This window comes from Dasypus novemcinctus, chromosome 26, assembly GCF_030445035.2.
Source record: "Dasypus novemcinctus isolate mDasNov1 chromosome 26, mDasNov1.1.hap2, whole genome shotgun sequence".
Lineage (NCBI taxonomy): Eukaryota > Metazoa > Chordata > Mammalia > Cingulata > Dasypodidae > Dasypus > Dasypus novemcinctus.
In genome coordinates, this window is record NC_080698.1 from 23,456,790 (window position 1) to 23,483,493 (window position 26,704).

General features: G+C 40.0%; 1 protein-coding gene across 9 annotated transcripts in view; it reads right to left on the reverse strand.

Annotated features, from left to right (window-relative positions):
• The window catches only part of CADPS (calcium dependent secretion activator), a 488,130-nt gene that overhangs the window by 22,426 nt on the left and 439,000 nt on the right, over positions 1–26,704 (reverse strand). For all 9 annotated transcript variants that reach the window (XM_058288916.2, XM_058288912.2, XM_058288909.2 and 6 more), the window contains 2 exons: positions 25,999–26,031; positions 18,810–18,917 (listed from right to left, as the gene is read on the reverse strand). In XM_058288916.2, the coding sequence (XP_058144899.1) occupies positions 18,810–18,917; positions 25,999–26,031 (141 nt within the window). The remainder of the gene's footprint in view (positions 1–18,809; positions 18,918–25,998; positions 26,032–26,704) is intronic.

Sequence of the window (26,704 nt, forward strand, 5' to 3'; positions counted from 1 at the left end):
GTGCCTTGAACAGTGTCTGGTATATACATGGTACCCAATAAATATTGACTCTCATCAGCCGTAAGAGCTGTAAAATGGGGAATCATTAAGTACGTATCTCCTAGGGTAGCTAGGAAGATTTAAAAGAAATTATAAGAAGATGCTATTATCTCTAATTTGCCAACAAGAAAATATACATAAAATAAATGGAATGTTATTGTTACTAAACAGCCATTTACTAGAACTCTTAATAAAATAAAAACTTTTCCTCTGGTTAGTATTCACCTTTTAAGAGAAAGCTTCTCTTTCTCCTCTGCCCCTAAAGTCCTCTCTGGGATTTAATCAAAAGAGCAACTTTCAGAATATGTTTTGGGCTCATTAACAGATCAGCCCCATCTTCTTGAGGGCACAGGCTATAGTGGGAAGAGCACTGGATTCGGAGTCTGGAAACTTACCAGCAGTGCAATCTGGAATGATTCACTCTTTTATATCTTCATGACTGGAGATTGACACCTGGGATTAGGTAGGATGAAGCCACATGCTTCCAATGCTCAAAAAGGCAGAAGACAGAGCTAAGACATTTTAGAAATTGTTTCAAGAGTAGGAGTTGAAAAAGAATAGGTTTTCCAGGTAATTTTCAAATAAACCAAAATAATCAAACGGGACAAAACAGTTTGTCTTCCCTCCTAAAAAATTAACCAGAACACTGAGTTTTAAAGGTTTCCAGAAAAAAAAAAAAATCAAGTGATGACTACAAAAATTCGTAGTAAGATACTTAAAAGTTTCTATTAGTATTTTTTAATTAGAATTGGAGATAGAAAATAGACTTGACGATGTACACAAGGTATATGAAGGGGCTAGAGGTTCATCAATACCTGTTCAGCAAGTTATTGAGGGCTTCTGTATGCCAGACACTGAAGATGCAATGGTGAATAAGACAGGTAGTACCGTGGCTGGCAGGAAGGGGGATGGAAAATCTTAGCTTCAAGACAAGGGCTGTGGGGCCCCAAGGTTTCCTGTCTTAAAATGGAAGTAATAGTACTTTCTCCCATCTCCTTGCAGGATTGCTAGAGAAATTTAAAAAAGGTATGGGGGAGGTCCCTGGTTCAATCCCTGCTTCTTCCTTAAAAAAAAAAAAGTATGAAATTGTTTTGTAGGGCAAAAGTAGGGATGTATTAATGAAAATAATAGAAATAAACATGCCTTTCAGCATTTTTTGTCCTCTAATCAGAGTTGATCAACTTCAACACTATTGCTGTTTTGGGCCAGGTAATTATTTGTTGGGAGAGCTGCCTTGTGCACTGCAGGATGTTTAGCAGCATCCCTGCCCTATTCCCATTCTTGTCAACAGCACTCCTGACCCCAGCTGTGACAATTCAAAAAGTCCGCAGACATTGCTGAATATACCCTGGAGTTCACCATCACTCCCAGTGGAGAACCACTGCTCAACGGCAGTGCTTCTTGGCCAGATTAAACCCTTAGAGTTTGTTTAAAAAAATAGATGCCTGAGCTCCACGTTAGGGCTACTGACTGAGAATTTTTAGTATATGGTTTGGATGAGTGAATTTTTAAAATAAAAAAATACATAATTCTGATGTATGCCCCTGGTTAAGAAGCACACTTTGAAAGAGAGAACAACACATATTAATAGAAAAAGAATTTAGCCCTTGAGGTTAAAGAACAGCAAATGTAAATATCCAGCTGCCTAGGTGCGCGTCATCATGACCCAGATGAAGTGTATCCAAAGTCACACAGCTGCAAAGGCCACACGCTTAACCTCTGCTTGAGTTAAAGGAGCCTGACACTTAGCACTTGAAGGGGTGCCTTCTAGTAGAAAGAAGCGGTAGGGATTCATTTAACTGACAAGATCTGAGATTCTGTTGAACTCCTGAAGCTCCACAGGAACTACATAAGGGTGAGGGTTAAGGTCAAGCTGAGAGTAAGGCACTAATGATTCCTTGGTTTTTGTTTTATCGATCCAAGACAATGCTTTCGGATGAAACTTGTCAAGTAGGTTCTTGGGACTGTTTTCTGAGATACCTGCCATGTAGAGTATTCTTTTAGAGATAGTCACTGGAATCCCTTGGTGACAAAATGACTCAAATATAATGCTTAGGATTTATACTAAACTATGATCAAAAAGGCCATGTCCTTAGGGACAAAGCATTTGTGGAGGTGGAGCAGGGCTTTTCCACCTGCCATTTTGGGCTGGATAATTCTTTGCTGTGGGGGTGTCCTGTGTGTTGTGGGATAGTAAGTAACACCTCTGGCTTCTACTCACCAGGTGTCTGTAGCATGTATCCCCTTTTATGACAATAAAAGATGGCTCCCAACATGGCCAAATGCTTCTGGGGGGGCTCCTGGTTGAGAACCACTGACCTAAGAGCTCCCTAAACTAGTGAAGCACCCAATATCTATGTCCTTTCTCTTCAACAGGATGGTTTCTTAGGTCAAAGAATGACTCTTCTGAACGAAGGGGAGTAGAATTTCTCTTTCTTAAAAGGTAATATTTGGAGATGTTCACTAGAAAACATCTCATGAATTTAATTTAGTTTATTTTACATATCGTTTGTTCTTTTCTAAATTTTATTTTGTTTTGTTTCATTTTTACTAGCACAATAAGGAAGGCTTTTATACTCCAGTTGGCAAGCAGACATGCTAATTAATAATCCCCCCATCCTGGGCAGACCCTGGAGCTTTGTTGGTGAACCGGCTTCAGTCCAGGGATGGTCAGAGTGAAAAACTGCCAAAGGCAGTCAAGGTAACCCACGATGGCAAGTGACATTATCAGTGTAAGCCTGCAGATACTAGATTCCATCAACTGGGTTTGTAATCAATTCGGCAGGAGCTTAACAGAACAGGAGGCTATTAACTGTTCTCTTCTGAATTGGGAATTTGGAATGAAATATTCAAGTTGAACCTTCTTTGCAGGTTTTTGGCCACACAAAGATAAGTCACAGCCACCTAGTAGAAGAAATGACTTTTTACCAAGGTCCGGGTGGAATTATAGAAAGAAAAGCAAAGTCTGAGGGAGGCCAAAGCAGGAATTCAAACTGTTGATCTAACACACTGCTTCAGACCTGCCTTTGGCTCTGAGTAGGACTATTCTGGGGAGACACAGTTAGAGAAGGGGAGAAGATAGTCTTGGATGTCTCATAGGCTCTTTTGTCGTGCTATGAAGTCCCCCAAATACAATCCACTTCGGGGACTGGCACAGACTCCTAAGCTAACTTCCACGTTGACAAATAGACGTCTTTGGTAATCATTTTAACAATTGCTTAACGCAATTTTGTTTCTGTTGTTACTGTTGTTTCAACATACTCATCATGACTATTTGTGGTCGTGGTAGTGGAGGGACATCTGACCTTCAGAGAGGAAGGGTTACTTTTATAAATTTAGCATTAACATCTTTTTTGATTCATCTAGAGCAGCGGTTCTCACATGGAGGTGATTTTTGCCCCTACCCACCAGGGGACATTTGGCCACATTTGGAGACATTTTTGGCTATCACAGCAGGGGGTGGGGGAAGGGGCAGTGCTACTGCCTCCACTGGGTAGATGCCAGGGTTGTTGCTCAACATCCTTCCATACGTAGACCAGTCCCCCCAATTATAGAATTATCTGGCCCGAAATGTCAGTAGTATGAAGGGTGAAAAAACTTGCTCTAGATGTGTTTTTAAAACTGAGGGTTGTGTAGTGAAAATCATCCTATTGGCCAACATTTTCGAAATATGGAATAAAATATATCACACACTGGATTACATGTATATGAATAAATATTGTTTCATAAACTTTTGTTTCACTTCTTCATATACACATATTTATGTATGTATGTACTGGATATATGTACCTATATATAGGTATGTACTGGTATGAAAAGTTTGTTGCATACCAAGTCCTGTGAAAACAAGCTGAAAAGTCACTAATCTAGCCTAGTACTTCTTCAAATTTTAATGTGTATTTGAATCACAAAGGATCTTGTTAGTATGCAGATTCTGACTCATTTGAGCTGGAGTTAGGACTGTATGGTGGCTTGGAGCTACAAACCCCAGAAAAGCACATTCTCCATCTTAAGCCATTCCTGTGGGTATGAACCCATTGTAAATAGGACCTTTTGATGAGGTTACTTAGTTAAGACTTGGACTAACTGAGTCAGGATGAACCTTAATCCTACTACTGGAGTCCTTTATAAGCAGAATGAAATTCTGACACTCAGAGAAAAGGCCACAGGAAGAAGAAACTCAATGGAACCCAGAGATGCCAGAAGCTGCTATGTGTACTGCCATGAGACAGAAAAGCCATGAACCAAGGATCACTGGTAGCCAGCCCCAAAATGCCACTGTCTTCTAGGAGAAAGCATCACCTTGATGATAACTTGATTTTGAATTTCTCTTAGCCTCAAAACTGTGAGCCAACAAATTCCTCTTGTTTAAGTCAACCCATTGCAGGGTATTTGGTTTAGCAGCCAAGAAAGTAAACAGGCCGAGATTCTGCATTTCTTATAAACTTCCAGATGACACTCATTCTGATGGCCCATGGATATATTTTGAGTAGCAAGGACCTGGATGAGGTCCTTTCACTCAGTCAAAAAAAATTAGATAACAAATCTTTAGCTAGACTGGCAAGGAGAAAAGGGGGAAAAGACACAATAAAAATCAGAAACGAAAGGGGAAAAATTACTAGTGACTTTGCAGAAATAAAAAGGATTATAAGGAAAGTGGATTTGGCTCAAGTGATAGAGAATCTGCCTACCACATGGGAGGTCCAGGGTTCAAACCCAGGGCCTCCTGCCCCGTGTGGTGAGCTGGCCCATGCGCAGTGCTGATGCGCACAAGGAGTGCCATGCCATGCAGGGGTGTCCTCCACATAGGGGAGCCCCACGTGCAAGGAGTGCGCCCCGAAGGAGAGCCGCCCTGCACGACAAAAGCCCTGACTGCCCAGGAGTGGCGCTGCACACACAGAGAGCTGATGCAGCAAGATGACACAGCAAAAAGAGACACAGATTTCTGGTGCTGCTGACAAGAATCCAGCTGGACACAGAAGAACACACAGTAAATGGACACAGAGAGCAGACAACTGGGGGGGGGGGGGAGGGGAGATAAATAAATAAATAATTTTAAAAAGATTATAAGAAGATATTGCAAACAATTGTACACAAGCAAGGCAACCTAGAAACACAAATTCCTAGACAAATACTATTTACCTAAACTGAATCAAGAAGAAATAGAAGATCTCAAGAGACCAATAAAAAGTAAAGAGATTGAATCAGTCATTAAAACTCTCCCTACAAAGAAAAGCCCAGGACCAGAGGGCTTCACTAGTGAAGAATTAGCACCAGTCCTTCTCAAACTCTTCCAAAATACTAAAGGAGGAAACACTTCCTAATTCACTATATGAAGTCAGCATCATTAATACCAAAGCCAGATGGAGATATTATAAGAAAAGTAAATTACAGAGCAATATACTCTATGAATATAGATGTAAAAATACTCAATAAAATCCTAACAAACTGAATCTAATTGCACATTAAAAGGATTGTACATCATAATCAAGTAGGATTTATCCCAGGAATGCAAGGATAGTTCAACATGAGAAAAACAATAAATATAATACACTAGATTAATAGCACGAAGGGGGGAAAAAACCAACAACCCAGCATGATCATCTTGATTGGTGCAGCAATGTATTTGACAAAGTCCAGAACACTTTTTAGAAGAAAATACTTAGAAAAGTAGGAATATAGGGGGAACATGCTCAATATGAGAAAGGGCATATATGAAAAATCCACACCTAATATCAGACTCAATTATGAAAGACTGAAAGCTTTCCCCCTAAATTCAGGAACAAGACAAGGATGTCTGTTATCACTATTGCTTGTCAATCTTGTTGTGGCAGTGCTGGCCAGAGCAATTAGACAAGAAAAAGAAATAAAATGTACCCAAATTAGAAAACTATCCCTATTCAAAGATGACAAGATCCTATATATAGAAAATCCAGAGGAATCTGCAAGAATGCTAGTAGAATTAATAAATGAATTCAGTAAAGTGGCAGGCACAAGGTCAATATACAAATATCAGTGGCATTTTTATATATCAGCAGGAAACAACCCAAAAAAGGAAATTTAAAAAACAATTCAATTTACAATAGCAACTAAAAGGAAAAGATATCTAGCAATAAATTTAACCAACGATGTATAGGACGTGTATGCCAAAACACAAATTATTAAAGAAGACCTAAATAAATGGAAAGATAGTTCATGCTAATATTAGGATTTGGAAAAATTAATATACTGAGCTGTCAATACTATCAAAAGTGATAGTATTGATTCAATGCAATCCCAATCAAAATTCTAACAGCCTCTTTTTCAGATATGGAAAAGCTAATAATCAAATTCATATGGAAGGGCAAGGGATCCCAAGTAGCCAAAAACATTGCTTAAACAAAGAGCAAAATTCTAGCACAGCAGTTCCCAATTTCAAAACTTATTACAAAGTTAATGTAATCAAAACAGTACAGTACTGACATAAAGACAGACATATGGCCAATGGAATAGAATTAAGAACACAGAAATTAGACCCACATCTATGGCCAACTGATGTTTGACAAGGGAGCCAAGTTCACTCAAAGAGAGAACAGTCTTTTCAACAAATGGGTGCTGGGAAAACTAATTATATGCATGCAACTGTAAGAAAGTGGACCCTTACCTCTCAGAAGATGCAAAAATTACTTTGAAATGGATCAATGGCCCAAATATAACAGTTAAACTATAAAACATATGGAAGAAAACACAGAAATATCTTTAGAACCTTGTGTTAGGCAATGGATTGTTAAGAGTTTATACCAAAGCATGACCAAAAAAAGAGAAAAATAGTTAAATTGGATTTCATCAAAATTAAAAACTTTTCTACATCAAAGGATATTACCAAGAAAGTTAAAAGACAACCATCAGAGTGGGAAGAAATAATTGCTAACCATATATCTGATAAGGATTTAATATCTAGATTTTATAAAGAACTACAACAACTCAACAACACAAAGATAAACAGCGCAATTTAAAAAAGGACAAAGGACTTGAATAGACATTTCTCCAAGGAAGATATACAAGTGGTCAGGAAACACATGAAAAGATGCTCAATATCATTAGTCATTAGGGCAATGTAAATCAAAACCACAATGAGATAGATGGTACTTATTCCCACTAGAATGGCTGTTATTTAAAAAAATGGGAAATAAGTGCTGGTGAGGATGTGGACAAAAAGGGACCATAGTACAATGTTGATGGGAATGTAAAAAATGTGCAGCTGCTGTGGAAAACAGTTTGGTCATTCCTCACAAAGCTAAACATAGGACTACCATATGATCTAACAGGCAGTCTAACCTGTTGGCATGTAGCCAAAAGAATGAAAAGCAGAGACTCAGAGAGATATCTATGTATTAATGTTTATGGCAGTCTTATTCACAACAGTCAAAAGGTAGAAGTAACCCAAATGTCCACCAACAGAAAAATGGGTCAACAAAATGTTAGCAGCAATATAATGCTAGTCAACCCTCAAAAAGAATGAAGTTCTGATAGATGCTACTGCATGCATGAGCCTTGAAGAACTCATGCTGCATAAAACAAGTCAGACACAAAGGACAAATGCTACATAATTTCACTTAAGTGAAATAACTAGAATAACCTAATTCTTAGAGACAGAAAGTAGACTACAGACTAGGGGAGGTGTGGGGGAGAGAGAATGAGGAGTAAAGGCATAATGGGTACAGCTTTTCTGCATGAAATGATGGGAAAGTTCTGGTAGTGGTTGGTGGTGAGGGTGGCACAACATTACAAAGGTAATTAATCCCACTGAATTGTCTGTCTGAGAATGGTTGAGATCAGAAAGTTCCTGTTGTATATATGTTTCCACAATTAAAAAAGAGAAACAAGAGAGAGATTAAAGAGACAAAAACAACTAAATGTAATATGATTTGGGCCAGATCTAATAATGGAGGTGAAAATGCTCAAAAGAATATTATTGGTAAATATGAAGAAAATTGGAATATAGACTGCAAGTTTTGTATCACTCGATCTTGACAATTAAACTTCAAGGGGTTACATGAGAGAATACCTTTGTTCTTAGGAAAAGCACATGGAAATATTAAGTGTTCAAGGAACATGATGGAGACAACCTCCTCTCAAATGTTTAGAAAACAGATGAAAGAGACAGATAAATTGAAAGAATGATACAGCAAATACGGCAAAATGTTAAAAGCTGTTGGATTGGGTATATGGGGTGGGGGTATGTTGGAGTTTTCTTTATAGGTTTACTATTATTTTTGCAACGGTCCTCTAAGTTTAAAATTATTTCAAAATAAAGTTTTCTAAAATAATTAGAGCAAGTGATTAAGACTCTAGGAATGGATAGACAGTGAAATCTTTTGATAGCAGCCTATATGGAGCCTGGCTTGGAGAGAAACAGTTAACAGGGCTAATTAACGGGAAGTATATGAGGATTTAGCACGGCTCATCTTCTGCAATGCAATGTGATAATATTTGTTCCACAAAATGTGCCTTGGCCACTCTGTGTGTGTAAATGTTAGTGCACATACCATGGTGTGTGCCAAAGTCTGTCACTTACTGCCTCCATGCCGCAGTCTGCCATAAGAAAATAAAAACCTTCTCTAAGACACAAAACTATTGTGTGGGTCATGTCAGCAAGAATACTGTGACCTTAATGTAACAGAGCAATCAGCCTGGCTTCTTAGAATGATTAATGGAACATTCTCCACTGGAAAAGAAAACAAATTAACTGTCTTCACCAAATGTCTCCTGGAACACAGAAAGCTGTTCTGATAAAGACACTTAGGAAAACTCTTCATTGCACACAAGCTCCAGAGAAAATTCAAGACTGTTTTTTATGTAAGATTTGCCTGAAAGTAAGTGAGACCTATTTCCATGAATGGTTTAGGAAGGAAATAGCTAGATTAGCACAGAACTGTTTGAGGACATGCCATTGAAGGTGTAAATCTGTGAGGATGATACTTAATGAAAACTAAGCATTCAAATTACTTTTTGATAGCAAGAACCCATTTTACACGATTAATCCAAATCTATTAACATCCTTTTATCTTTTCTGTACACAGTATTGCTGAAACCTCAAACCACCCAGGCATAGAGAGAAGCAGTCCCATATCCATATGGAACAGAAATGTGTTTCCATACCTAAGACTCCAAAAGTAAAGCCATTAATTGCTGCCATTTACTCGTTAATGTGAAGGCCACAGGGAGAGAGGGTACATATTTGGATAAGAAATTCACTGCAGTAGGGCATCCGAGGCATTGAAATAGCATTCATTCCACCTCCTCCCACCCTGCCCAACAGAACTTGCTTTCTATCATCTCAAAAATACTATTATATTAGAGCTTTATTCCTTTAGTAAGAAACATTTTGTTAGAACTGAAATATCCCAAGGAGAGCAGCACTTTAAATCCTCTTCACCTCAACAGGAGAGGAATTATCAAATCTGCTGAGCAGGTCTGGATAGCAAGAGGTAGAGAAAACCACGAAGAGGAGAGCTGGAGGCTGAAGATGAAATTGAATTGTTTTCTAATTCTAGCTTGGGAAGGTCTTAATTTTGTGGTTTACTTCCAGGAACTATACAAGAGTTTAGAATGGTGCAGTACTCCCTGATAAGGTATATATATACGTAGTTATCAGAACAAGTCGTTCTATGAGATGATGATAGAAGACTTGTTGAATTTTTAACACTGCCAGTTTACATTCATTATGTTATTTCAACCTCTCAATAATTGTAGAAGTATGTGTGCATGTATATATATATATCTATATACATGTATGTGTGGATATATCTATCTATATTTATATATCAGATGTTACAAACCAAGGTAAAAGGATGGGCCATCCAATTTTCATTTTCTCCTGACTTTGTGTCCAGTTTCCTTCTTGGAAAATGACACTCCTTTATTTTTCTAATGCATGACTTAAGACATGGTTAACTGCCAGAATTTACTTTAGGGCTCAAAACCAGGTGAAAAGAATAAACTTTCTCTTCTTTCCTGTCTGTCCCAGTAGGTTTTGGATTTCCCCCCCCTTTTTTGACATAATCACACAGATACTAAAGGATGTCTTAGACTAAAGAGCATGCTCTCTAGGCTTATAAAAGAGGATGACAGACAAGGTCTTAGTTCAGTTAAGATTTGAGCAGAAGAATCTCAAAAATCTCAGCTTCAGACTGATCTGGAGGGCTTAAATTCAGACTGATACCCTCAGGGAAAATCCCAGTAGAGAACCTACCTAATAGTATGGGAGTGTGTGTATGTCAAAGTCACTAGTCCATGGGAATGTAAAATGACACAGTTGCTATGGGAAATAGTTTTGATTGTTCCTCAAAAAGTTAAACGTGGGACTACAGTATGACCTGGCAATCCCATGTTTAGATAAATACCTAAGAATTGAAAACAGGGACTCAGAAAATTGTGCACAAATGTTCATAGAAAATGTGATGTATTATTCAGCGTTAAAAAGCAATGAAGTCCTGACACATGCGACAATGTGGATGAACCCTGAAGTTTAATGAAATAAACCGTGCACAAAAGGACATATATTGTATAGGGTCACTGATCTGAAATAATTAGAATAAGCAAACTTATAGAGTCAGACTCTAGAATATAGGTTACCAGGGGATGGGCGGGGATAGGGAATGGGAAGCTAAGGCTTAAAACGTATAGGGCTCCTACATAGAATGATGGAAATGAGTGGTGGTGATGGTCACATAACACCATGAACAGAATCAGCAGCACTAAAATATGTATCTGAATATGAGTAAAATGGGAAATGTTAGACTGTGTATGTGGTAACAGAATAAGAATTTTTAAAAATCCATGTAAGTACACTACACAAACAATGAACCCTAAGTTAAACCATGGACCACAGTTACGAGTACAATTATAAAAATGTGCTATCATCAATTGTAACAAATGTTCCATACCAATGCAAAGTGTTAATAATAATGGACTCCTGCATTTAATGCATAATTATACTGTAAACGTACAACTTCTTTAAAAAAGAGAACAATGTAAAAAATACTACTGACTGAAGAGCTTTTAGAAGCTGATAAGGAATTTAACTAGTAGATTTACTTTTATTTTGAACTACAAAACCTGTTCAGCCTTTATCTTAAGCAGTATGGTGCTTGGTCGTCTAAATGGAAATACCAGTGCTAGGTGATGCACATAAAGTTTGTGACTTTACTAAATACGTAAGCTGGTTTTGTTGTCTGGCTGTGATAATTACAAAGCCTACTAAAAGAAATAGAATTTATATATGTGGTGGAAAAGAAAAGGTTAAACATAGGACTATAACGTGACCTGGCAATCCCACTTATAGGTAAATGCCCAAAGAATTGAAAACAGGGAATCAACAGATACTTGTACATGAACATCCATGGCAGCATCATTCACAATAGCCAAAAGGTGGAAACAACCCAAGTGTCTATCAACAGATGAATGGACAAACAAAATGAAGCATATACACACAGTGGAATATTACTCGACCATAAAAGAGAATGAAGTTTTGATACATGATACTGTAGGGATAAACCTTGGGGACACCCTGCTGAGTGAAATAGCCAGACACAAAAGGACAAATATTGTATGATCATACTTATAAGAACTAACTAGAATATGCAAACTCATAGAGACAGAAAGTAGATTCTGGGTTGCCAGCAGATGGGAGGTGGGGAGAGGGGAGTTGTTGCTTGGGGGATATAAAGTGTTGGTAAATTTTAGAAAAGTTATATAAAATTAATTTAAGGAGTCACTATTTTAAGACTTTTTCAAAGCAGATACAGTGACACAATGAGTAACTGTCCGTGGACCTCAGCTTTACTGACCCAGCTCAGATACCTATGCCTCATTTCATGAAATAAAATCCTTGTAGGTCTCACATGGTCAACTAGTACCCTGGCCTCTGTGGGTTTATTGCAGTTTAGCTAATTTTTGTTTTTTAAACCTAGCCGCAGAAATTCTCTTTACTTACAATGGACAGCTTACAAAAACCCTGATTAAATTCTGCTAAATTACTGATTACCTTTAAAAGTACTACTTGGATTGAATTCAGCTAGATTTTTTTATTCTCCCAGAATCAGTTCTATGTTTAGATGGTAAAAAACCCCCACAGTCTGTAGGACAATTGGCCAGGCAGTCCCTTGAACAAGTCGGGGTCATGACAAAAGGGCCAATGTTTGTTGAACAGAAATTTAAGGGCTGTCACAACTAGGTGCAATGTGTGACCCTGCATTGGATCCTGGTTTGCACAGATCAGCTGGAAAGAATATTTTTGGGAGAAGAGGGAATATTTGAATACGGACAGTGTATTAGATGAACATTCATTGACATGGACAGTGAAGATTATTAACTAAAAAAAAGCAAGTTGAAACTGCAAAATATGGTCTCATTCTGATTAAATTACATATATGTATATAAGCACATAGAAAAAGATTCAAAACAATACACATTCAAGTTATAATCTCTAGGTGCTGGGGACATACTTTTTGTTTTTTTTCGGGTACTGGGGCCAAGGATCGAACCCAGTACCTTGTATGTGGGAAATGGGTGCTTAATCACTAAGCCACATTGGCTCCCCTAAGTTGGTTTTTTCATATGTTTGCTTGTTGGCTTTTTTTTTTGGTTTGTTGGTTTGTTTTTAGGAAGCACCAGGAACCAAACCCAGGATCCACCCCATGTGGAAAGCGGCTGCTCAATCACTTGAGCCACATCTGCATTTTAATATTCTTATTTTTGCTTAGCTGTAGCCTCTAAATTTCTATAACATATGTATATTGCAGGTGAAATAATAAAAGGTATTGACACATCCCCCCCTGCCCAATAAAATATCTCCTCATGTTCAGAGGTAATTTCTGATTTATTTGCCCCCGTATTGTGGTTTGGTTGAGGGGGATGGGCTAGGGCATTTTAAGATCACTTAAATGGTGATGATGAGAATGATGATGATAATAATAAACTTGTTGCATTTTAAACTATGGCAGGCTATAGTCATTCTGTTATTTAATCTTTACAGTAACGGTAAGAAATAGGTTTCCTAATAGATGAGGAAATTGAAGCTCAGAGAGGATAAATAATTTGCCCGAGGGCGACAGTGAGGAAGTGGCAAAATCTCCTGCCTGGCTTAAATCAGAGCCTTAGTCTTGATCATCCCTATTCTGTTTCAGAAATATTTGTTTTACCCAAAGCAAAAAGGCACCAGGTTGCTGTCAAAGAATTCTAAGCAAGCTTGGGGTTGCCATCTTAAAGGGATACGGCACCTTAGAACTGATACTGAGTTTTGATTAACAAGAAGAAAGAGGACTGGAAAAAGCATTTCCATTTCAATGATGAAGACAACACTGGTGATGGTGATGGTGATGATGAAGGCTACCACCAAATGCTTCCTCAGGGTCCAAGGCTGCAGATGCCTATGGCATTATATCCTCATAACAACTCCACGGGATGATTCTATTTAGTACTGTCCCCGCCATATAGTTGAACCAGCTGAGGTTCTGAGAGGCTAAACACCCTGCGGGAGGTCACCCAGCTGGTGAGGAGCAGGCGTGAGGACCCAAGGCTCCTGATGTGAAGTCTACGGTCAATAATTCCCCTTCAGGGCACTCAGTTCTGGTTATTGCTTGTCGAGGAGTTAACTCACTACCTCAAGTGTCTAGTATGCTTTCTGTCTCAATTTTCTTTAATCAACCCCCAAAACTGCAACCTGTTGTACTGGTGAATCTCCTGTAGCTCTCTCCACTTTGTATTCTAAATAGATTCCCTCACCTGGACGGTTGGTGATACACCTAATAGATACAGCATAGTGCTTTCCTTATATTCTTCAGGACTTACTTCCCGGAGCAGGATGACTCCTACTCAGATTGATGTATTTTCACATGTAATAAGGTTATTAAAATATGGTTATCTGTGGTTTCATGTTCCTAAATACAGTAAATATGTTTTAATAAGCAGGGATTTCATTTGTCAAATTACCCTTTTAAAAGGAAATATTCACACTCAATTATTGGGCTGACACGTAAGGTGGGCAAATATACGATTTGGTAATGAAACAGCAAATTAAAATCTGTGCAAGGCAAAGAATCCTGAGCAGCAGTTCCCCCCACCTCACCAAGCTGCGTGGTTAAGTTCTTACGGGGTGGTTTGGTAAGGGGCCCTCTCCTGACCTGGTAGCTGCCACGGAGAAGCCAAGTGCAGAGTCAATCTGCAAATACTTAATCCTCCAGAAGGCAGATGAAGTATATAATTGACCTATATAATCCATGTATCATCTCCAGTCAAATGCTCCCTGGAACTGGTCCACAGTGACACGGCGGCCTGGAGAAAGCTATTTCAGAGGCGGCATTAGCACAGTGTGGATTCCATCCAAGTTCGGGATGGCTTTTTAATCACTCATCTCTGAGCCTGGTTGGTGTAAGCAGATGAATTCACCCTAAGCACATCTCTTTTAATCCTGATTTTCTTCTCAGGCGGTGTCTTCAAGAAGTACAAGGAGAAAAGAAAATAAATTAGTTTTTGTTTATACCTTGAAATCTTAGGCGCTTCTCTTGATGATCTGATCTCTAATTTCAAGAAGCATGTTTTTGTTTGGGGGAAGACGTTGAATTAATCACCAGAGAAGGGGGGAAAAGCCATGTGTACGATTTACGGATTCTCCAGCTTTAAATCGCTGTCTTCTAGTTGTTCCTTGAGCTTGTGCTTTCCTCCTTAGCTGCTGCTTTACGAATGTGAAGACTATCTCATATCAGTGCTCTATATTTTCTTTACGAGTCAAGAAGAATTCTCAAGGAGGCCAAGATTCCACTTGAGTCCTCTACCAATCTGATTTTCTTTTAAACATTCAACATCTTTAATATAATTTAAGTTCATTGTTGTTATACATCTTGGAATATTCTTCTGCTTTAAATCTCTGACTCTTGCATCTCAAAACATCACATACTCTTACTCTGCAGTAAGTGAAACTGGTTTTTAGGAAAAAACTTACAGTGACGTGAATGAAAAAATATACAGCTGTGCATCTGAACTATTAGGGAAGCAGTTTGAAGATTTTTTTCCAATCACCACATTATTTTGTATGGGGTTAGTTTTTTCCTTAGGTGCATTATTAAAAAAAGATTGTGTAAAGACAATGTAACTCAATGATATCAATACATAGGAAAACTTGTACTGCATTAAGAAAGACCCGGGCAGGCAACTTTATGTCCAAATGTATCGCTTCAATAAACCTAGAGAATACCTATGAAAAAGAAATCGGTTAGGATGAATTTTGAAAGCCTGCTCTTAAGTTACATAATAAAAGATAAAAATGCAGAACATCAAATATAGAACCCCAAATGCTATGCTGATAATCTCCCACAAGCACCCACTTCCAACCAAAAGTAAAATACCGAGGCAGAGAGAAAAAACAGCTCAGAGAGCACAGGGAGGGGTATTGGGGTGCAGGGTTAGAAGGGAAATTAAAACAGAAGATGCACTCCCGGAACGATCTGTTTTTAATCCAAATATTCTCAGATACAAACATGTACTAATGCCATCCAGCCTTTTCTACAAGGGAAGCTCAAAGGGCAAAAAAAAAAAAAAAAAGAAACAACACCAAATAGCAACAACTTAAAGGACTTAGGTAAATAAAACCAAAATTCAAAACACAGTTAAAAACACAACAGGGACTTTGAGAACAAGTCTCTGAATGACAGATGCCGTAGAAACTAAAAACCAGAGAATGACACAAGAGTCAGAATCAACAACCCCCAAACAGCAAACAATCTCAAAGGAGATATACATATATTTTTTCTTCATTGAAAATGCTAATTTCCTATTATTCATTTTTGCCATTTATTAAAAATGCAACAATTTGGAAGAGAAACCTCCCAGATCAACAAGTTTTTCTCACTAGATCTCTGCCAATTGTTTAGAAACCTGCCCCAGGACCACTTATCATTAAGGAATGGGCCTAAATCTTTAGCTAATTGCGGAAAAAAATTTAGAAGGGCAGGTTTCGCAGCCCCTTCTGCCTTCATGTTCCTTTTGCCTTGTTTAGCTTGGTGGACACGAGAGCCTTGCAGAGCATATATGCAAAGAAATAAACACCATGCTTGAGGAAACAGAAGCCGAAAATAATCAAACATGTTGGTAATCTGATGTTTTGCTGCTAGATTATAGAAAAACAGTAAGTACTGAATTAAATTACCAAGACTGCATGGTAATGAAGGTTTCTGAGAAGCTCTGGGTTTTTCAAATGACAAATGTTTTAAATCCACGACAGATTCAATAACTTTTTTTGCACTTCATCAGATAGGTTGCCTAGCACCAATATTCTGTAAATTAGGGGAGCAGGTTATTTGGAAAGTAAGAAAGTACATGACAAAGAAATTTGTTATGTCTAAAGAAGCCCCTGAAAAATATTTTTCCGTGGGGGTGATGTGCAGCAGGGAATGACTGTAATAGCTAAGCTTTTAAAATCAGATAATCAGGAAGATGTCACTAAGACTCCCTTGACAAAAAATAACTGGAACAATATGAGATGAAATTGTAGGCATTTCCATGTTACAGAAGCCATTTTACCCAGGTCAGTGTAATTCAACAAGGAACTGGAGATACTTGTGATTTTTTGAATGACCCTAAATGTAATTTGCTTTCTGAAAACCATATTGTTAGTAATATTTATTTTTGTTATTAATCCACATTAAAGGCCAGAAGGCTGGAATTTGCCTGTGTTCTTCAGCAGTCAGGCAAGTCCAGTTTTACCATCTGTGCTAGCCAAGGCGGCACTCATACTTTTTGAATAAAGATTCGGTTGCACTTTGCCTTAAAAAGAGCTCCCGAACGGGAAAATTTGCCTTGCTGCCTTCGACAAGGCTACTTTAAAATCCCCCCCACCTCCAATTCTAATTAAAGAACGAAAGAGGGAAGGGTGGGTTGTCAATGAAGCGACAGGCTAAACTTCAGATTAAACATCCAATTCAGTACTAGATGTTTTTAAGTTTCGGAGAGCATGAGGTTATTCGCACACACGCTCACACGGGAACACGCACACACACGCGCGGGCCGCACAAAACCGAGAATCGGAAAGATACTGATCAAAGGAAAAAAAAAAAAGGCAACCTAGGCATTGAAAAGAACAATCCACAGGCTTCTTGAAAATTTGTGGCTTGGAATTTAATTCAGCGGAGATGGGCAGAGCGTCCACACTCCTGACTGCAGACCTGGGAGTACTGCCTGTCTGTTTTCAATGCCTATTGGATGGGTGGTTGTGTCCCAGACATTCTAGGCTCTGTACTTTCCAGAAAGGCACACATGCAGAGAAGGGGGAAGGACCCGCTGGTGAGCTTTATGCACGTATGAGGCATTCTCAGTGGATGTGGGTCATGCTAGAAGATGTACACAGGAAGATTATTTGATTCTAATTCATGCCACTTGATATAATGTGATAAAACATTTGACATGAGAGATAAGTTCCATTTTAATCTGAGAGAGGACAGCTGGGAATTAAAAAGGAAGGCGGGTTTTCTCAAAGAAAGGTGATGCAGAAGGAGAGAGGGATATCGAGCACAGAAAGGGGAGGACTGGAAGAGGGGGAAAAAAAAAAGAAAGGTGCCTTTTCGACACACGAGAAAAGCAAAAGAGCTGGAAGACAAAGCATTTAAGTCGGAAGCTGCAGAGTCCTAAAGCGGTGCCAACAATGAGCTCACTTAGCTATGGAACAAAAACAAAACAAAACCAAAAAAAACCCCCCATGTAAATTGCTGAACACAATCACAGAAAAAATATAGAAACACGGATTCCATAGTCGACCAAAACATTAACATTCAGGCTGGCACTGAAAGTACGGAAACCTGGACAGGCGGAGCTCACGCGTCACAAGACAGAAGTATGCTGCACAATTAGGGCCACACAGAGACAGAGAGGGCAGCTTCCGCGCACTCTGGCTGGGTCTACACTGGCAAATTCGGTGGAAACTGGAAGCAAAATATCTGGCTAAATTAGGCAACCCCATATGCTTTGGCCTGAAAAAGGTAGGTAGTTTGAGACCGAAGCAGATTTTTTTTCCCCTGCTTGGCAATGCAGATGCAGTCACGGTGGTCATAAGATTGCTTGTTAACTATTAACCCTCAGAAATCTGTGTTATCTGAAAAGTTTTTGTCTGGGTCTCACCACCCAATGTGCCTGTCCTTTGTCTACCTCCCAAATTTTGAGGTGGGTGGGTGAGCAGGAGAAGCAATGGTTTAGAACTGCACCTGACTGAGCAACTCTAACATAAATGTTTCCCGAAGCCCAGGGCTAAGGATTTTAATCTTCCAGAAATGGAACAGCCTTGCAAGCAGTGGCAATGCGACATTTACTGCACATCTGCATGCCACAGCAGGTGCCAGGGAGAGCTTCCACCACCTGGACAGGGACCTGGCCTCAGCCTCACCGACGAGGACGTCTCCCTGAAGTGGGGCCAGGTTGCAAGGGGGAGGGCCATGACAAGGAGGGGCTCTGCCAGTTAGAGAAAGCTGCCTCCCAAGCTTTGTGCGGGAATGAGCCTGCCCGAGGGGCTGCCCGCTGTCCTACGTGTCACACAGACTGGAGCCCAGACACTGCCACACCAGAGTGAGTTCAGAACAGACACACGACAGAGAAGAGCCTAAGGCAGAGGGAGAGGAAAAGATTTTGTTTGAATCAGGACCAATCCATTTTCTCAAAATGTGACTTATCCTCCTGTCTCTTATTTTGTCACATTTTGGAGGGTCTCCTCCTTGGTCTTCAAGGAGGAGAAGGCATTTACTTACATCAAATAACCTTTCTATATACATCTCCTCATTGACCTTATCACGGAGGACATCCTGAGAGTGGCGGACAAAAGTCACGTAGGCATCGGCCACGTCCATCCCGGGTTTCTGCAAAGGAACAGGAAAACATGAAAACGGGATTTACAGACAGTGATTCTTCCTTGATGTATTTTTACTCTCTCCACCCTGTCCCAACCCACCCTGCCCTAAGGCACCCCTTTGCTGGGTCACCTTTGCAGCCGCAGTGCAGTTAGGCAGAGCCTGGATCAGTAGGAATTGATAGTAGAACTTCCTGCTCTTTCCAGAAATCAAGCCTGGCTAAGAAGGGAGTTGGGATGGCAGGGTTATGGTTTCTACTAATTTGTTTTTTCTGGCAAAGGTGCTCTAATGGATAAATCTTCACTGGAGACCCCAGACACATTCTTTGGCTTTGCTTTGGGTTGAAATCCCAATTAAAGAACACCAAAACATGTTTTCTCTTCCACTGCCTTTAATGTATCATTAGTAAGGTGATAGCTATTCCCAACTCCATTCACCTTCTTTTTTTTTTTTAAATGAGAAAGTGCTAAGAAATCACATTTCAGTCTACAACCCCTTTTATCCAAATCCCATTTTTGGGGGTTGCTAAACCTGAGTATGTAGTAGGAATTTGCTAATAGTTTACTCAGAGGAGACATTTGACATGTGTCTTTGCTTCCCCCATGTGCAGGCTTTAGTCCAAGGATTAAAAAAAGGGGGAGAGAAGGAGACTTATTTTTAAATAAATTAGATTTTCTGGGAAGGTAAGCAGGTGGTTCATCCAGTGGTTAGTAAACAATTTATTGTAAGAAAATAAAAAAAAAGAAACTCAGAATGCACACTGCTTGAGATGTCACAATCAAAGTTATCTCCAAAGAAGCCTATTAAAACACTGTAATATGGGTCATTAGGAGAGCTGCCACAAACGCCTTAAATTTCCACAGTATGTATGTATGTTTGCTAATAACTAAAAAGATTAGTTTTCATTACTGTGATTTACCTTAGATCATAAAGTATCATTTCTCTACAAGACATGACTGTCAGGCCTTGCAAATTGAAGTTAGTTAACACTTCTGTGTAATTTCCAGGGTGAAAATGAGGAAGGTTTGGAAACAGTAGGACTGTATTTTTTTCCCTGATACAAAGCAAACAATTATCAAGCAAAAGGGCCAGTGCTTGGCCCCTCGGATGCTAGTAACATTTCTTAACACCTGCTGAAACAATGACAAGGTATTAATTTGAAAAACAATGAGGACAACCCAAAGCCACAGCAGTCAAGTGTTACACTTTCAAGCAATTTTCAGCGAATGGATTGAGCAGGTTCCATGATAGTCCTGTAATTGTTGCAGTTTTATGATACAAAGCAAGAACGGTTCTCCAGTGAGATGTAAGTGATAGCTATCAGTTCTAAACTGGCACCACTCTCCTCTCCCTTTGGCAGCTGCACATCAAAGGCCATTCTCAGTAGGGGAGGAGACCCCTGCCTGGGGCCCTTAAGAAACTTGTTATTGTTTCCATTTCTTCCTGCTGGTATCTGTGGCAGACAGGGATTTTTTCTTTTCCTGGGCACCTGCAGCCATCTTAGAGCTAAGATCCAAAGCCAAGTTCAGTAGACCTATGCAATGCTACTGCAATGGCACCACTGCTTCTCTTCACACTTAGGTTTACTGTGCTTTTAAAGGGGCATTGTATTTAAGTTTTAAAAACTTAAAACAATAGCAACAGTGGTTCATCTCACCAAGGTAGTAAAGAAGTACCACGATTCTCCATCAAAAGATCTGTTTTATTTTTCTTCATAGCACTTATTGATGCCTAGCATTGTATTGTATACTTATTTCTTGTTTTGTGTTTTGTTTTTTGGTCTGTTGTTTCCCACGAGAACCAAAGCACCATGAGTTCAGCTGCTTTGTTTGGTCTACTTTCTGTTGTACTCCCAGCACATAGAATGGTGCCTGGCACATAGTAGGTACTCAGAAAATATTTGCTGACTGAATGAATCCATGAAAGAACGAGCGAATTTGCCCCCATTCTCCAAACACTTTTTTTAAAGCTTTTCATTCAGACTTCTTGGATTTTTACTGGGCCCTTCCCCCACCTCCCTTCCTCAACTTACTAGCAGTGGAAGCTTGTGCAAATTGTTTAAATTACTCTGGGCCTAAGTTACTCCATCTGTAAAAACGGAAATAAGAACAGCTCGGCTACTTACCTTCAAGGACTGTTATGATGATCAGATAAAACAATGGCGGTGAAAGTGCCTTAGCCATACATTGCATGAATCACTGTGCTTATGGGCCACTGCGCTTTAACCCCCACAATATTGTATCACTTCATAGCCTTACCTATCTTTAGAATCTACTTTAGAACCAAGAAGGAAAAAGGGGTCTCAGCGGAGTTGACATCAATATTAAAATGACAAAGTTTTTGCATTAAAATATATATACTTTCCTCAGAGTAGGGACGCAGCCCCCCCCCCCCCCCCCTCCAGCCACCTTCCTTCTTAACCAGGTTTATATCCAATTTCAAAAGTGTGGGTCTTTGGTTGTCCATTGCTTGGTGAACCAGAATGGGGAAGAGGGGAAGTTTTGGAAACAAATGTGCTGAGAAGAGAGAATGGTCACTGTTCTGCTGCCTGGGCACGAGGGCAGTGGCTCAGCTGTAATGCCAGGCACGAGACTCACCAGAAGAGCACAGAAGCCACGGGGCCCTGAGGGCAGGGGCTACTGTGCAGCCACTGGGAAAATAGTCATCCAGGTGATCCTCAGGCATCGAGAAACGGTTACATTATGATTAGCACCCAGCTTATACAGGCAGGGAAGGATGTGCAATGCATTCTAAGCAGATTTCCAAGGCAAATGGTTAAAATAAAAACTGTTCACAGACAAACAAACTAACCTGTAGTTAGCTGGAATACGCATTTGTTGGGGATCGAATCATGCCCCCCACTAAGACATGTCCAGGTCCTCAGCTCCCGTCCTGTGGGTGTGAGCCCATTTGTAAACAGGACCTTGGAAGATGTTATTGTTAGGTAGGGTGTGAACTTATTTGTCACTAGGATATTTGAAGAGCCTGTTTCGATGCGGCCACACTGAATGACGGTGGGCCTTAATCCATCTGAGAGGAGTCCTTTTAAGCAAAGGAAATTCAGATGCAGTCATCAGTAGAAGCCAGACCTCAGTAGAAACCAGAAGTCTGTAGAAGCTAGAGAATGAGGCAGATTGCCATGTGACTGAGGCAGAGGTGCAAGCAAGGAGCCCCAAAGATTGTGGCAAGGCAGTGCCAGAATGCTACAGACTCTGGAAGAAAGCATGGTTCAGGGGAGACCTTGATTTTGGACTTCTAGCTTCTGAAACTGTGAGACAATAGTTCCTTTTAAGACAACCAGTGTGGTATTTGTCATAGCAGCCCGGGCAAACTAAGACAATACTTGTCTGAACACCTGGTGTTATTAGATAAATTAGAGTTTATACCACAGTGATACCTACAGACGATGAGATAAACTTCTAGGTGATGGTTTTGATACCTCACAGTTACGTTGTTTATTTTAAATGTGGCTTGGGCAGACTGACAGAGTAGTCTGTAGATTTTAGAAAACACATTCAACAAGCAACAAACAAATACATGTCTGTGCAGTTACCTCTATCTGTGTGTGGAAGACATAATTTGTGAATAAACCATTGTGTGGCTTAGGAAAAACAGGACTAAACTTGTCCCTACCAGGACGCTTTTGAGTTTGAGGAGAGCAAACTCAAATTTTCATGATCCTAAGCATGACCTAATTAGGAATGCAAAATCTGCTACATACACCATAGAGTAAGGCAAAGAGATATGCTGTGGGTAATATACACAGTTTGAGGGACTAGCAGCAGTGGTTCTCCCTATAATTAAGAGACAAATCTCAAAGGTGACTAACTACTAGTCTAATTAAACCAATAAACTATGCCAAAAACCTCACAGGGCAACACAGATGAACCTAGAGTCTTCAGAGCTAGGTCAACCTGAGAAATGATTTTATACTTGAACTTGGCTGCAAATTAGAAAAACTTGGGGAGCTTTAAAAAAATGCTGATGCCTGGGCCCCATCCCCAGAAATTTTCTTTTAATTTGTCTGGTAAGTAGCCTGGGCTTCAGAGTTGTAAATGTTCCCCAGGTGATTTGGATATAGAGCCAAGTTAGTCCATCAATGAGCTAGTCCACTGGCTCCCAAACTTGTGTTATCTCTTGGAGAGCTTTTCAGCAAGAGATTTCCAAACTCTATCCCAGAACTGCTGAATCTGAATCTTGGGGTGGGGTAGGGGAGATGCAGTAGTGGGAGGGAGTGGTGGGAATCTCTATTTGAAAAAAAAAATTGAAAGCTAACCCAAAACCTTGCCAAGTATTACTGCTGCACATTTGGGTTTGGGAACCTCTGCTTTAGCAGGCAATATTCAGTGTGGTGCTGGCAAACCAGCTCTCTGAAACAAAACAAACAGACAAACAAAACAAACCTCGGCTTTTATCGCTTGCCAGTTTCTGTGGTGTAAATACTCCCAGCGTGGCTGATTCAAATTACCAAGGTGGCCTTACTGAAGGCAGAGTTGGAAAGAGATGTACACAATTGACTCTTGGGAGCCAGCGTTAGCAGACTCTAGCACACCACCGGAAGTTCAGGCTCTGCCGTCAAACTACCAGGGTTCGAATCTTTGTTATGCTACTCACTCAACAGGTGACCTTGGGACTGCTACTTAACCTCTCTGTGCCTCAGTTTCCTCAGCTGTGAAATGGGATATTAACCCTTTATAGTTACTTTAAGAAATAATTGACTACCATTTTTTACTACATGTAAATAATGTACACATTGTACATGTGTATTATATACTACTATTTACTATAAAATTGTTTATTTACTAAAACCTTTATTTTAATATTACTGTTGCTATAAAAGTGTATTTTAATCAGTTTAATTTTGCAGTTTTGCCTTGTCCTAAGCCATAGTAGTTGATGAAATCATGGTTTTGATATGCTAATTATATTTTTTTCTAACACTCACTAAGCAAATAACTACCAAAAAAAAAAAAAAGATGTTTGTCTATGTGCCAACTCAATCATCTTGCCATCTGGCATGGTTCCCTGACATGTACCAGCTGTGGGACCCTAGGCAAGGGTCTATGCCTCAGTTTCTTCATCAGAAAAGTGGGCTCTTGTGCAGAGTCAATGTCAACTGCTCAGAGCAGTGCCCGGCACAGAGAGGGCGTTACAAGGCTTGGTGGGAGGTGTTACCATTGTACTGCCTATAATCACGGGTAAGTGGCCATATTTGGGGACATGCTGCATCACTTTCTCCTACCTCTCTAGGGGGTGGAGACTGTGCTCATTTTTTCCTCTTAGCCTAGGAAGCTTTCCGATATCGCATAATTAATGCATGAACACTAGAGGAGGACAGACCAGGGGACCTTTCATGGTGACACAGAGTACCCCCTCCCCCATATCTTTACTATAAATCTGAATCTGTCCTATAGGAATTATTAGGTTGAACCTCATGAAATCACCAAATTTGACTTTCATGACCTACCCAAAAGGCCAGCTTCATGGGGTTCATCCTAACGAAACCTGATGCTCCTTCCAATTGCTGGATCAAGTATCTCTTGGTATTTGGGCCTTGTCTACTGGTCACCTGTTCACACTTCACTGCTGAGATCTCTCCTCTGCTTTGAGGCCTACAAAACAACACACCTTAGCCACTAGAGCCTAGAATTTCCACGTATATCACCGCCGAAGTCCAGAGCAGGTGAGGGGCTGATGTTGGCAAACTCACCACCGCTTCCCCCAGCGCCACCCCAACAATAGTGAGTGGGCAGGCATTGTGCCCCCTCCCCCACCACGGACAAGTCCTTTTCCTGCTGCTGAAATGTCTAGTGAGTGCCAAGGAGGGCCTGGGCGTTCCATATGTGTTTTCTCATTTAATTTGCACAGGAATCCCACCAGGTAGGTATTATTATCTCTATTTTAAGGAGAAACAGACCCAAATAATATGAGTATTTTGCTCCCCATGAACTGAAAGTTCATACTTTGGGGCTTGGAAAAGTAAATGACTAAACTTCTTTTCTCCCTGCAGTTACGTGAGATTTTCCCATTCTCCGTTAGAACGACGATCTATCTGAAGGAGTCTGAGGTCCCTCGATGAGAAGTATTATATAAATTCAAAGCATAATTATTGATTGTACATTCTTTCATTAAACAAATAAAATATATGCTAATGCTAAGTTCACTCCAATTTTCCATTTTGTCTTCCTTTGAGAAATAAGCCTATAAACCATTACACACTTAGCTTCCTGGGGAAATGAATTTAAATGTTAATATAAATCCTTTTAGAAAAAAAACAAATTTTAACAAATAAGTATTTGAACAAGGAGGGCACTTAACCACGTTCAGAATGAGAAACGTTCAGGACAGGGCCCTTGGTGGCTGTTGAGATAAGCTCTCTAAATTTAATATTTTATAATAGACTCACACCTCTTTTGTTAGAGATGGAGAAACAGAATCATTTTCTCTTCCCCTTTATTACAATATATTTAAATCTCCTCATTTTATTTTGCTAATAGGCAGGGCAAAGTCTGTCTAGAACTGGATCCTGATTTATCACAGGTAATCCCATAGTCCAGCATTCGTGCGCAGTACTTAACCTCAATTTAAATGTAAATTCTGGGCAACTTGAAGGGCTTTCTCTGTGAACTTTGAGGGCTCTCTTCATTAATGAGGCCTGCCCTAATTATAAGCAGTTTCGTAAGGTTTCCTTAAAACAAGGGCAGAATTGACCCCAAAATGAACAAATGCGGAATTTATTTGTTTTTAAGAAAATACCGGCACCCTCGTGCAGATTTCTAGCTCACATCTTTCCTTCCAAGGCAGGCATGAAGGAGGGAGGGGAGGTGAGCAGGATGACAGTACAATGAAACAGAGCAGAGAAACCAACAAAACCAAACATGAAAGTGTACCTGTTTTAGCCTCAAACAGAAACTCTCTTTCTAATCCAAGAAATCACTCTCGTCTCAATAAAAGATATTTTACTCTGAAATATTTTTGGCTCCCTTCTTTCTAATGACTCAAGTCAGGGGTATACAATTTAGCACTGAATAACAAAAATAGCACTATCAACATTCTAATGAAAGAAAAAAAAAAAGATTCAAATACTCACAGGTACATCCACATATTTGGAAGCCGCTTTCACCTGAGGAGGAAGAAGAGGACGGATATGAGGCTGGCATGTATGTTTAATTGCTCACAGCTCAATGCTGTATCACAGCATCATAGTAAAAACAATATGCTGGCACACGGAGCTGACCAGAAAAAAACAAAAAAATGAAACCTCTTGGCTATTTCATTTCAACCCATAGCTTTGCATTCTCTTCCCTCCCTCTTGTGGATGTCTCACCAGTCTAGAGAAGCAACTAAGGTCACTGTCGCGTCTTGTACCTTGGATTTTGGTGTAATTTGGCAGCAGGTTTGTCCTAATTGAATCCTCAGGTCTTAGGTACAGTTACCTTGGCTCCCTTCAAGAGGAGGGACTGTGGTGGTGGGCAGCCTCAACCCAGAGGGAGGCGGGTGCCTGTGGGGGAGGGTGGGGAGGGTACCTGAGCCTTTCAAAACTGGCCCAAGGCTGCTGTTGCATCTCCCAACCTAGGGTGCTCAAAAACCCAGCAGGAAAATGCAGGAAGTAGTTATGGAATTTATTTTCAGGTTTTGGAGAGGGGGTGTAGTAGAGTGTACTGTTTGATGGCATGGAGTTTGGACTCAGACCCAGGTTTGAATCCTGTTTCTACCAATTACAAGCTGTATGACCTTGGGCAAGTCACTTCATTTCTCCGAGCTTCATTTGCCTCCTCTGCAAAATGGAGATACTA